The sequence below is a fragment of the Talpa occidentalis genome, unplaced genomic scaffold, assembly GCF_014898055.3.
Source record: "Talpa occidentalis isolate TD23 unplaced genomic scaffold, MPIMG_talOcc4v2.1 talOcc4.16, whole genome shotgun sequence".
Taxonomy (NCBI): domain Eukaryota; kingdom Metazoa; phylum Chordata; class Mammalia; order Eulipotyphla; family Talpidae; genus Talpa; species Talpa occidentalis.
Window position 1 is genome coordinate 70,508,175 of NW_023601653.1, and position 13,961 is coordinate 70,522,135.

The following is a 13,961-nucleotide window of genomic DNA, read 5'->3' on the forward strand; positions in this document are numbered from 1 at the left end:
TGGAAAGGGAGATAAGAATACTTTACAGTAGAGAAGTCTGATGAGCCCTTTATCCACAAATGATCAAGACTGACAACATCAATGTCGAAGCAAAGATCATCCTTGCTATGTATTATGTGGTGAAAGTGGCACTTTATCTCTGTGGTCTTCTTCCCCCTAACCCATAACTTCAGAGTAATGATAAAAACTTCAGACAAACCCATAGGAGGACCATTCCACAGTGGACTTGGCCAGTGTTGCTCGAAAGTGACAAGGTCATCAGCCATCAGGAAACGACCATAGTCTGGGGGGCCAAAGGAGACATGAGGACTGAGTGTAATGTCTTGAATGGGACCTGGGAACAGATCCTGGCCCTTAGGTAAAAACTAAGAAAATCCAAATAAAGTATCAACTTTTGTTAATAATAATGTACAATGTTAGTCCATTGGTTGTGAAAACTGTGCTCAATCTAATACAATAGGGGACACTGGGTACAGACGGTGTGTTTCTGCACTATCTTTGGAATTTTCCTGTAAATCTAAAGCTATTTTAAAATGAACAAGAAGATGAAGAAATCCTCATGGTGCAGGTGAAAATACAAAATAGTAAAGTCAGCCTGCATTTGCTTATCAAATCAAACATACACTTGCCCTGTGACTCAGCCCTCCTACTGCTTGGTGTTTTTGCTCAATGAATTGAAATGAAATGAAAACCTCCGCTCGCACCAAATCTGGTACACAAGTACTTCTAACTGCTCTATTCATAATCCCCCAAACCGGTAAAAATTCACACATCTCTCAGCTAGTGAGTGGGTAGCCCATCAGTGGTGGAACCTTATAACGAGGTGCTACTCAACAACCCCAAGGAATGAGCTCCTGAGACATGCAACAGTGCTGAGGAAGCTTGGATGCATGATGCTGAGTGAAAGATCAGACTCAAGGCTCTGCACTGTGTGCATCAGCCTTCATGACACTTTGGAAAAGGTAAAATGAAAGGGACAGAAACAAAAGCTGCTAGGAGCTAAGCGTTGGAGCATGAGATTGACCACAGAGGGCAGAGGGGCTACTGAGGGTGATGGGATTATTCGAGAGCTTAACCATGGTCCTTATTACACTCCAATCTCTGTTTATCATAAGTCAGGGAACTGCATAGGCATAGAGGTGAATTTTGCCATGTGTAAATTATACCTTCATTAACCAATGAAAACAGAAACAACAGCAGCTGAGGGGTGATTGGTCACTTTTCAGAATGGCTCTCAAAGGATTTTTAAAGCAGTGTTCTCCCCTGTCACTGCATTTTCGGTGATTTCATTTCCAACTGCTCAGTGTGCCACAAGGGCACATCTATGGTTTTATGTGAATATCACTGTGCTCCGTGGTGCTTGGAGACTCGGAAGCTTAAGCCATAGTCCTGTGACAGACACGAGACAGCAGAGCAAAGAAACAAGTGCAGAGGAAAGCTACGCTCACATCTGCAGGTGGTGACGTGAGCTAAGTGCTTGCTAATGACCTGCTTCTGGTACCATCACACAGCTAGGTAGACTTCACTTTTGTATGATGCCTTTTAGGTTACAAAGCTCTCTCGGGCATCCACCTGGGGGGGCAGATGTTGTCACCTCCATTTTAAGGGGGGTGATGCTCAAATTTCTCTGTGTAGTTTAACATTTGGCGTCTTCGATACTACTATTTTATATATTTATAGATAAGGAATATACTATACAGCTGAGAAAACTTAGGTCCTGCCAATTTTCCAAGATCATTTAATGAGTAATGAGCCAAGAGTTTTAACTAATTAACTAATATGGTCAAGAGTTAAACTCTAACATTCTGGTCCCAAATCTATTTCTCTTTCTATTATCCCATGTCCTGGTTATGTGACTTTTATGCAGATTTTATTTAAATGAATAACTTGTTGCCCTGCATCGTTGCTCTTTTAATGTGTGTGGCAAGTTTGAATGAGCATCTCTTACCAGAGCTGGTTACTCTACGTGGTGTGTGAAGGCTGCCTTGCTCAGTCTTCTCCGCTAGTAACTTTGGGAACCTGGCAGGCGGTCGAGTCTTTGTGTCTTCTCAGCCTCTTGTGTTTGGACAGTGTCTGAATGTATGAGAACTGTGTGTCTAGTGGGAGCTATGACTTCCAGAAAAAAGGTCTTATCAATGTCAACACAAAAGGGGGTGACTTTTCAACAAACACTAGAACAGCTTTATCAAAATGAGTATTTTACTTTTGAATGGTTGTGTTGACAGGGCATCTAATTCAGTTGCTTTCTAGTGATGTCTCATTTTTATGCAAAACAGTAAGGTCCCCTTCCTTGCCAGGATTGGCTCTGAAATCTTTTTCCTTATTACTTGAGGGCCTGAGCTCCTTCCGGGCAGCTGAACCTTCTCCTACTGGGTCCTCAATATGCAGCTGGGAGCCGGGTCTCTCTACCCTGGTCAGACAGTGTTTGCAGAGAACTGAACCAGAACTCATTTTCCAGAACAATCTGGTCACTGCAGGGTAGACTGGTACAGACATCCCACCCCCTTGGTCCCAGGTCTGGGCAGGAAAGCTTGGCCCAAACCATCTAGGATACCCGGCCGCTCCCATAGGCTCACTGGTCACCCTCTCCCATTTCATCCTGGCCTATATTTTCTCTTTCCCCCATTTCTTCCAGCGCTAACCCCACCCTGAGTGCCACCTGCGCCAGCTCCCCCTTGCTGACTGGTGCCCTCATCTCAAAGGCCAGCATAGTTTTTCCTCCTCTCCTTGTCCTATGCCACCCCCAGATAGCTCACTGGGGGGGGGGTGCTGGTCACAGGGAACCTGAGACTGGAGCTTTTTCCTCTCTACTCACCCACTGGTATTTCAGAACCTAGGTGGCCAGGGGTTAAGGAAGAACCTCTTGTCTCCATGCCCAAGAGGAAGAGTCAGAAAATCATCTAAACCTTTTTTTAGAAAATATTTTTAAAGATTTATTTTTATTTATTTATGCATACGAGAACTGGGGTATAGGCCAGCGGTGTGGGGGTGAGAGGATTCACCAGAGACAGGATGGGGAGCAAAACAGGCAGATTGACTGAAATACACTGCTGAGGGGAGCAGCGGATGAGACAGGAGAGGTCTGCTGTGCCATGTGCGTAGCTCCCTGGTTTGGGATATAACTCGTGACTCAGTGACTGCGGATGGCTTGATAGTGCTGAGACTTTAACCCCTGCGCCACCAAAGAGGCCTCAAATCATCTAAACCTTAATTGTGATGAGGACAGCCTCAGAAAGAGTCCAGCCAGCCCGTAATTCATATGTCCTTTCAGAATCCCTATTGCATTGCGTGTTATTCACCAGCCCATCCTTAGCTATTCTCATCAGAATCTGAAAGGAAAATACCAGGAGTGTGAGTAAACTTCCTTTAAACTGAAGGAAAAAGAATGCTCCTTCCTCTTGGTGTCTGGCCTCATGTGAAAGAATGTGAATGAGTCTTGTTCCAGTCTCAAGAGAAACAGATGTCGAGGCCACCCCACGTTCAGAATGGCCCCCACCTGGCATTACCTTGCTCTCCTTGTGTGATGGAGGGTCTGCAGGCCAGGAATCTAGAGATACGATCCTGTCGCTTAAGCCCTTGGGAGACTGAGCATTACCTGCTTATGTGTCAGTAAATGCTAATTACTAACGTCTTCAGCCTTAATGCTCATTTCCACCACCATCTATTAAATCAGCCCAACCCTGTGCCCCAGACTTGCATTAAGAGACTTAACCTTCCTTTCCTCTATCCCACTGCCAGGATAACCCTCACTCTCAAAGCAGCATGTGGCCTTGAGCCTTTCTGGTATGTGTGGGTGTCACCTGTCTCACTAGACCATGAGCCTCCCCCTACCCCCTGTCTCCCCCAACCCGGGACACTGATCATGTCCACTTTCTTCTGTCTCCTCACCATGCCTGACCCCAAGGGCTTCACACACTGTGGTGCACAAACAATTTTTAGAAAGAAGTCTTCTAGGTCAGGGTCTTTTGCCTACAGTACAAGCTTTCAGAGGCTAGATGGCACTGTTGCCAGAGCCAAGTCAGGTGTGTTCCGAAACAGCGCTGAGGAGGGAAGAGCAAGTAGAGGAGGGGCCTGGAACCTTTGCTTACTGGTTTGATTCAGACACTCTGCTGAAGTGTGGCGGATTCCAGTCTTTCCGTTAGAAGATGCTTTGCTATTTTCACCCATCTTCATAAACATGGCTTCACATGGTTGTCTCCACGGCTAAGGTAGCAGACAGGGCACTGAGTTTTAAGTGTATAGAACTAAAAAGTGCAGAGGAATCAAGTGCTTGAACTAAAGTGATAAAGAATTGGAAGAGATTTCTTTCCCTACCAACCTTATTTCTATCCCCATCACCGTGCCGAATGAGGGTCCTCAGAGGATGCTGAAGGGGCTGTGGTCGGTGATATGGTTGTCCCAGGAGGGTGGTCTGGATGAACTGTACTGTCTGAGGAGGGAACAGGGGATTCTCAGCCAGAATGCCTGAGAGGCATCAGTCTGTCAATGGCACTTGGAAATGTCTGCTCTGTGACCAGGGCGAGCACAGTCACCTTGTGGGAAACAAATGACATCACAGAGAGTTCTTTGATGAACAAACCTTGTGGGTAATTTATACACATATTAGGAACTATGGCTGCTGGTGAAGGATGCTCTCCTGGGGGCAAGTTGTATGTCACCTCACCATGGCTTTACCTGGTTCATGTGTTTCTCGTGAAAACAGAACAAATGCTTCCATCCTGTGTGGTGGGCATCACGGTGTCATGCATGTGCCTAGTGTGCCTGTTTGATGGATGAAGAACTCGTGTGTCAGAAATGCAAGGGCCACCTCCAAGGTCCCACGACTGATAAGTGACCGAGCCTCTCAGTCAGGCTGAAATCAAATCTTGATCTTTTTCACCGTAGTTCTCCCAGGCCATGTCAGTTCATCTAGAATCACAAAAGTAGGAGGAGGGGTATTGTTGATATGGACGTAAGGTGTCAGAGGCTAGAAAAGTATCTGTGTGTGTTGGAATAAGTCACATAAGGTACGCAAATTTATGCAAATGAAGAGAAAACAAATATCTGTGATTTGTGCCTTCTGATTGTCTCTGCTCTGCTCTTTCTCCCCAGGATGATGATGAAGATAAGCTGAACTGGAAAGATCGATTCCCAGGTTACTTGATGAACTTTGCCTCCATCCTGTTCATGGTAATTTCCTCTCGGGAACACCCGCATGCGACATATGCATATAGGTCCTGCTGTGTGAATGTGTGGGTGTATTATTTTGTTCTCTGTGGAAAATGAGGGGTGAATAAGGATGAAGGCACAGTCCTATAGCGAGGGGTTGGAGCTTATCTAAAAGTGAGGCCACTACTGCTGTCATCCATCTTGAAAAGGGGAAGGTTCCCTGTTCCCTCAGATAGAAAACTGGACCTGGGGGTGGGTCTTCATTGGCTGTCGACAGGACTTCTCTCTTCTAGGTAGAAGAGGGAGCCTAGAAAGGGTTCTGTCTTCCCAGCCTTGACCACACAGCTTTGATGCTGGTGGTTGTTAAGATGGTGCCTTCCACATTGAGACAGGCCAAGGCCTGGGAAGACGTCACCCAGGTAAGATGGCTGTAGAATTGTGGCAGCCTATTTGGACTGTGGACTGGTTCTCTCTCATGGGTGGTGAAATAAACTAGTGTCTGGAAGCCACAGGAGGCAGCCATCTTGGGCTCTGTAAACTGATTCTTTAGTTTCCCCAGTGCTCTGTTTATTTCCCTGGGTTTTGGGAGGGCCTCTTTGAAAGCTCTACATAGTCTCAATTGCATCAGGGAGGGCAAAGAAGGGGAGAGTGATTCCTACTGGAGTCAGATCAATAAAGTGGAAGCAGGCCATTATTAGGCACCTTGGTAGATAAGACTCCAGTACCAGAAGTAAGAAGACCTGGGGGAGATGAGACTCAGAGAAATGAACTTGGGTCTGTAAGACAACTTTCCCCTCCCTTATGGATAGATGCCTTCCAGTATTCCAGACTGGAGTTCTGGAACTCCTGTATCACTGCGACTTTAAAAAATCTCTGGCAAACGATGGCAGGCAACTCCTCAAAACTTTCTAAGCGCTTCTCATACAGCATGGAAGCTGATAGCCTTACACTGCAGGGCTGACCAGTCTAGTGTCCTCTCTATCCCCCAGCTCCCTGCCAGCTCTCCCTCTTGCTCATTCTGCTCCAGCCTCCCTCCCCCTGAAGCTCTTCCTCTTGTTTCTCCCTTTAGGTCCTGCTCACCTCGGCCTTTCTCAATAATCCAAATTGCAACATCCCCTATGCCCTGCATTGTTTTGTTTCTATATTCATCATTACCGATAGGCTGTGTAATTTGCCTATTTATTTGGATTGTCCATCCCTCGGTCAACTCCCTCACTCCCTCGAGCAGAAATGTGTGTGTGTTTTGCTCCCTACTGTATCCTTGACACCTTGACCTGGGACTGGCACACAGTAGGTGCTCAAGACATATTTTGTGAATAACTAAGAACATAAATGAATGAAGCAGATGTCAGAGACACTTTTATTATGTTAATGATAAAATCGTTACTGCATGTATTTTTAGACTGATCTACTAGCATGTGGCCTGGCCTAGAACGGACACTTGCCATTGGTTCAGCAGAGATTGCTCTGCCTTGTGTATTTCTAGCTCCTCCTCCTCCTCATCCCTCTGAGTCTCTCCCATAGTTGTGAAACTGCCCCAAAGCTGACTCCACAGAGTTTTCTCTAAGTCATCACCTCTGCACCCTGCTCAGAGCTTACCAGAAGCTCATAAACTGCAGCTGTGACTCTGTCCAGCTGCTACCGGGCTCACCCTTGATGTCCAAGTGCCTGGGCTTTGTCAGCTCAGTGTCAGAATGCAGGTCCTGGGGGCCCAGGTCAGGCCAGCTCTTTCCAGTCTCTCTCATAGTGTCAAATAGGACTCTGGACTCTCTGGCCGGGCTGATACTGAAATTTGCTTTGAAAGTCAAACTATGGGATTAAAGCACCAACAGCAACAAGGGTCACATGTGACCGTGTGCTGGGAATTGGGATTGCCGAGTGCTGAGGATCAGCAAGTCTTGAACAAAAAGTTGTACACAGGAGGAACCTCCATGAAATGGCCTGAGGCATGGAATGCAGTGAAAGACCCAGCCCCACTTCTGGCCTAGTTGGGGGAGATCCATCACAAAACAGAGCAGCACAATAAGTGGTCAGAAAATCAATAATGCGGCCACGGTGGTGAAAAAGTACTGGACTTGGTGCCAGACCTGAATTCTAATGTCAGAATGGGTTCACACACTTGGGAGTCATAACAGAGGGTCCAAATTGTGGACCATCACTAAATGGCATCCACAAAAAGCATGTCTCACATGGGTGTTATAAGGACTAGTGCCAATGGACATAGGCATGAGTAACGACCAGGCGAGGGCACACATGCATCGCTGTCATTGGTGATGACAGCCCCACCATCATCCTCTCCAGAGAGCCTCCACATAGCCTCCAGACAGTGGACCAATCATATGCTTGCTTCCTGGGCCTCAATTCCCAACATGTCAGATCAGAGACTGAACATAGATGATTCCTAAATGCTAGGAGATCAGGGTTCTAGTCCATGCCGATGACCTTGAACCAGTAACTTCATGTTCTGTGTCTGTGTCCTCCTCTGCAAAATCTCGTTGGGACTGCATTGGCTCTGAAACTTCCAGCTTGGAAGCTGTGAGTCTTGAGGTGCTTATGGGAAACCCAGGAGGACAGGGTCCAGACATGATTTCCATCCTGGATGGGAAATGAAGAGCAGTGACGTTAAGAGCATAAAGAACAGCATTAGAGGGCTGGGGAGGGGTGGGGCGGAGATGGGCCCTGTGGAATGGAGGGCAGGAAAAGGACATTCCTAAGTGAGTAGAATTCTGAAATTTTGAAATTCTGAAATTCTGAAATTCTGAAATTTCAACTTGAATGACAATCATGCTAAAAGGCACATTCCAAGTCAGAATGTCCGGAGTAGTGTTGGGGGTCCTGTGTGCTTATCAAGCTCCCAGCTGATGTAGCAGCCCATGGATCAGACTTTGACTAGCAAGTGTTCTTCCTTCCCCAGTTCAGCAGCTGGCCTCTTAGAGGATACTAGAAGGTCACCTCCTCATGTTCCTCCAAGCCCCACCCCAAGAGCCTCAAGCGAACTATCTCTTTGCCATCATTGTTTTCTCCCCAATCCCAACTCCAAAAACACATACACGTGTGCACGCATGCACACACACACACACACACACACACACACTCACACTCACTCTTAGATGCCCTGGCCTCCCCCACCTCATCAATACTTGCATCACTGACCTTCACTGCAAAAGTGATTTTGGGGGAAAAGAATCTCACACCACATTTTCCAGGCCCTTACTGTCTGGCAGTGACAATCCCAGAGGCACGGGAAGTGAAAATGTCTGCATTGTTGGCGAGGGGTGATGTCATGTCCAGGCTTCCCCACTTCCATGGTAGTCCTTCCTCCCCAGCACGGGAGGCTGGCGTTTCTGCTGCTCCCACCCCCACCCTGCGTCAGAGGAGGGGCCTCCCACAAGTGCTTTTTCCATCTAACCTCTTCTCCACCCTGACACACAAGCATGCACACACATACACACACACACACACAAACTACCCAGAGAACGCTGCCTCCCTGTCTTTGTAACCAGGGGCTTCTTTTTCATACCATGGCCACAGGACAAACTCTAATATTTGTAAAGCACATGGGGATAAACAGCTGAGGCTGCCCCCAGCACCCCAAGCTGCAGCTCTCCCAGGCACCCCGGCCAGAGGTCTGAAGACACACCTGCAACTCATTCCCTATTCGCAGCCCACCAGAGTGTCATTCACACAGCTTGCAAAGCACTGCCCAAGCCAGAGCCCCTCCCCCCCCCACCTCCCTCCCGCCTCCTGTCCCCTCCAGGGAGGCAATGTGCAGTCCAGGACACTTTACTTTTTTCAGAGGAATTCTTTCTACCTGTCCCTTTATCTCCCCACATTTTCCTTCCACCCTCTACAGCCAGTACCCTCATCCCCTGCCCCCAGAGGAAATAGAACCTGAACAGCCTGCTTTGCAGAAAGAATCCTCAGAAAGACTTCACTTGACTGAGACAAATTAGAATTTTTCTCTGAGCAGGTTTTCCACCTGGCAGCAACTCGCTCTCTGCCCCCAGCCCCTCTGAGAGGCTCCCTCACTCCTGGCTCAGGGGCACGTTCTTCTGCCAGCACCACGTGCTTCATGGAAGTGGCCTTTCCGTGGCTGTGGTGCGGGAGGCGGGGGGTGGGGGGGGTAGAGGAAGAGGGAGGGGCTGTTGGGCTGATTTGGGAAAGAGCCTTATTATTCTTAGGTTTTAGAGAGAGGAAATGGGGGGCCCTTAGAAGGTCAAGTGGCTGGTAAGCTTTCCTTTTAAACGAGGCAGCCAGAGATTTCTATACCAAAGGAGAAATCTGAGTCCTCATTCAAACTGCCTGGTGGAGAAATTTTAGAGTGATATTGTGTTCACCTAAGACTGAGAGTCTACAGGCCTTCCTCCTGGCTTCTCTCCATTTTTCCTCCTTTGGGCAGCCTTCCTGAGCCCTCACCATCAAGCTCTAACTCATCCCCTCTCAGCTCAAACACCTTCAGCGGCTCCTGCTTCCTTGTGTGGAAGGCCCAGCTTAAATCCCACTTGCTCTGCACACTGTTCCCTGACTGCACACGTCTACTTGCTCCTCTGAGCTCTCAATGCCTCTAGCACCCCACTTTTCATTTAGCCCTTATGAGTGCCTTCTTGGTATTATTTACTAGGGTTTAATAGGAGTTCATCTTAGCTCCACAGTAGGGGGAAGCCCTCTAATGAAAGAAATCACAACATGTGTGTTGTATGCTGCAGGCGTCTTCATTATGTGTGTGTGTGTGTGTGTTTATTGTAGGCCATTTGGAATCTGATAAAAGTGGCAGGCATTGCCCCCTGGAGAATGCACCTGCATTCAGAATTTGCAGAGTTGTTCAGAGGGTTTGCAGTTCCCTTTTTGACCACCAGTGGACTCCAGATGAGTAACACCTGACGTAGCAAATAGTACTGTTGGCCAAGCAAACAAAAGGTGCTCCATGATTGCCTGCTGAAGTGTGCCCATGTGTTTCACCTGAACAGATTGCCCTGACGTTCTCCATCGTCTTTGGGGTCATCGTGTATCGGATCACAACTAAAGCTGCACTGTCTCTCAACAAGGCCACCCGCTCCAATGTCCGGGTGACGGTGACTGCAACAGCGGTCATCATCAACCTCGTAGTCATCCTCATCCTGGACGAGATCTATGGCGCCGTGGCCAAGTGGCTCACCAAAATCGGTACTGTCTTCCCAGACCCCATGTTTGCCCTCACCCCCTCTTGAGCTTGGTCAACTCAGTGTGTGCGTGGTCTTTGGAGGTAATGACCCAAAGGGGTGGGAACAAGATGGCTGGAATGGTGCATCTGAACTGGAGCAGTGAGGACGTGCAGTGGTTACATACTTGGAGGGCCTGCCTGGGACACCCCCTGCAGACAGAGCTCCTTCCTGTACCCCATCGGCGGCGGTCTTCTGGCTCACTCCATTGCTTCGCTGTCCCCTAACATCAGCCAGGGGGCTGTTTGTTCACCCCAGAACAGGAGAGACTCGACACTTCCTGTTCCAGTGTGCAGAACCGAAGCTCTCATTTTCCCAGCACCATTCATAAAGTGGAGAAAGGCTCTTGATACTTGAGCCCAAGAGGGTCTTATCTATCCCCGTATTGTCAGAGGCCCCAGAAAATCCACACATTCCCCACGCACTGAGCAGACTTCAAAGAGGCATATCAGACTTCCCAAGCTCTAAGCCAGTGAGGAAAATGCAGTGTCCTCAGCATTCAGACATGTCATTTGAGCCGAAGCCTGCTGTTGCCCAAGTGCCCCTTTTTGGCACTTGTGCCGATTAGACGGGCGGGGGGCGGGGGGCAGAAAGTCAGACCCTTCCCTCGTCAGATTTTCTCTGGGTGGCCTCCATGCACCCCTCTCTCTCTGTCTGACTGCCAGGCTCGGAGTCTCTGACTCTCATGGACCTTGGACATGTTGAATTAAGGATATGAGGTCTTCCCTTTCCTGGCCAGGAATCCAGGGACTCTTTTAGCACCTTCCCCTGTTGGCCTCCACCCGCAGCAGCCCTGACCTGTGTCTCTGTGTCGACAGAGGCTATTTACCATCTAGACGGCAGTTCTGCTCTCCTCACATATTTGTGAGTGTTATCTGAATTCCCGAGTCAAAAACCTTTTGAGATAACAAGCAGGGAATCCTAATTCAGTGTATTGAGTGGTAGACCGCGGGAGCCTATAGAAGTGAAAGGAAGAGCTTCCAGCACTGTGGGGCCTGGGGGAGGTTTTGGAGGCTCAGAGCTGAGTGACCAGACAGGTGAGGGTGCAAGAGGTGGGAACGAATGGACAACCAGGAGTTCGCCCTCCCTCCTCCCATAGTCATGTCTGTGTCTGGCTGCTGTCCCAGCCTAATGGCCCTGCCCTGGTCTCTAGCCTCTCTCTGTGGGCTCGGAAATTATCTTGGAAATCCCTGCGCAGTCAGCTTCTCTCAAACAGTGGGTTTGGGGACACCGTTTGCAGTCAGCCCTCGCAGAGAGCTGCTTCTTGAGATCAGGTATAAATAGCACTCGAGGTTCTCATCCACCTTCTCCCCCCGGCCCTCCTCCACCGCAGCCCACCCACTCAACTCACAGTCTCCCCAGAGTCACCGTGTGTTGCCCCCGCCCCATGTCTTGCTCAGCCTGCTGTAACTGCTGGAGCACCCCCAGCGACCTCCCCTTCAGAGAGGGCCTCGCCAGGCCTGCCTCCTCTCTGAATGCTTTTCTGGACACTCAGCCCTCAGGGAGTGCCCCCCACTTGTTTCTGAATATCTTGGGTAGAGAGTTCACTGTTGTCCACTCTCAGAGTTTGAGTGAGCCCCTGATTGTGCTAGGCATGGTGCTGGGGCAGCTGGGCACAGGGAAGACAGGCCCCTGTCCTCACCATTTGCAGCAGAGGAAGGGAGAGAGGGACAGTGACCTGCCCATCATGCAGGGTGAGAAAGCAAACAGGGTGATGGGGTAGTGGTTTGGGGTCATGCAGTTTGGACCAGCTGCTTGGGAAGGGCCTATGAGGGAGTAACATCAGAGCTGAGCCCTAAGCTCCAGAGGTCTGGAGGGGGGCTCTAGGAAGAGGCGCAGCAAAGGCAGGGCTGCAGGCAGGACAGTGTGGAGCATGTCCCTCCACTGGCCGCAAGTTCAGCTCTCACCATCTCATATTCTGGCATCTGCATGTGTTTCCTTGGCTTTGGAATGGAGGGTGCTGATCTGACGCTCTCGCTTGTGCAGCACGGGGTCGTTTGTTTGCTCTGGCCCACTCTGCATGCCCATGGTGACAGGGCAGGGTCTGTGCCTCACACATGCTCCAGGGCCCAGGGTGACAGAGACTGTGTGGATGGCATGTCCGAGAGGGAGGGCTGCAGTGAGCCACGGGGCCCTGAATTGGTTCAGACTGGAGGTGGCAGGTGTCACCGGTGCTCACAGCACACAGGCCAGGACAACCTAATAAAGAAGAGCTTAGGGAACCTGCCAAGGCCTGGATGCCGTGTGGATAGGGGAAGTCTGTGACTTGCTCCAGCCAGGTTCCAGTGTCCTGGAGAATAGCTCCTTTGTCTCACGTGCCTTTTCATCTGCCCGCACGCCTGCCTCCAGCAGACCTCAGCGCACCTTGGGCAATGAGCTCTTGGTGAAATACATCTCTCTTCATTCACATGGACAGAACATGCTTTTCCAGAAAGGCCCGTAGGTGAGGGATCCTGTAAGCCAAGGTTGTAGTGAGAATTTGTTAATCAGCCTTTCTACACTGCCTGCTTATGAGAGGATTTGTGGGCATACTGAGTTGCCACAGGTCAGTGGCTGAGAGGTGCCACAGAGGAGGCCTGAACTGTCACTGGTGACACAGAGCACATACAGAAAATAGGCTACACAAACAGGGGAGGACAGCAGACTTGCAGGCAAAGGGGAGACTTCAGAGTCCCCAGGGCCTCTGGGGGGACATGGAGCATGGATCGTGCTACCTCATGGAACAAGGACCCTGTCAGCATGGGGACTGCCTTTGCCATTCTCACGCTGCATCTAATACCCGCCTGGCATCCTGCCCCAGACCCCCTGATTGATGAGGAGGCTGAGAGTATGCGCTTTGCTCACCAGGTGCAAACAGCTGGTGTAAACAACCCCAATAAGTTCACAAGTGTTTCCCATAAAGCCGGGTGATGGAAGAATGACAGATTTCCTAGGAGCATCTCTCCACGGGCCCCGGCATCCGGTCTGTTTGAGGTCCATTCTCCACAGATACTTATGACAAAAGACAGAATTTGTTAATTGCCTCGAGAGTGGTGAACTCAGCAGTGGTAGATGAAGACATCTGATAATACTGATAGTCTGGGCTTGGGCTGAAGACATGCCATAATCTGGAGGCTCTGCAGTGCTAGTAAGGCAGAGACTGAATGCAAGCCTATGGTTGGCTGGGGGGTTGCTAGAGAAATGAATGAGGCGCTATAGCCTGATGGACCGAGCCGTGCTGTGCAGAGTGTGTAGCCTGGGTCAGATCAGCAGGCACCAATAAAAAGCTTGTGAGGATCCCAGTGGATGGGTGAGGCTGTCTGTATCCCAGTCATCTGTTTACTCCTGAAGGAGTCCCAGGAATAGTTATAGGGAAAGGACCCAGTTCCTGAGATAGGACCCCAAGCACCCAGACCACAGGTCAGGGCTCAGCAGCACAGGAGGCCAGGCGACAGTGTCACCATGCCACCCAGCTCAAGGTGTGTCCTTATCTAGTCTGTTCCAGCTGCTGTGACAAATGACCACAGGCTGGGGTCTGGTCAATAGCAGCAATTTATTGCTTACAGCTCTGGAGGCTGGAAAGCCAAGATCAGGGTGCAGAAGGGTTGGGTGAGGGCCTCTTCTAGGTCACAAACT

The 13,961-nt window shown here is 49.6% G+C and overlaps 1 protein-coding gene across 1 annotated transcript in view; it reads left to right on the plus strand.

Annotated features, from left to right (window-relative positions):
* LOC119247803 (anoctamin-2) overlaps positions 1-13,961 on the plus strand; it is a 236,822-nt gene that overhangs the window by 165,809 nt on the left and 57,052 nt on the right. Inside the window, exons 14-15 of the mRNA XM_054696498.1 lie at positions 5,092-5,169; positions 10,116-10,311. Coding sequence (XP_054552473.1) covers positions 5,092-5,169; positions 10,116-10,311 — 274 coding nt within the window. The remainder of the gene's footprint in view (positions 1-5,091; positions 5,170-10,115; positions 10,312-13,961) is intronic.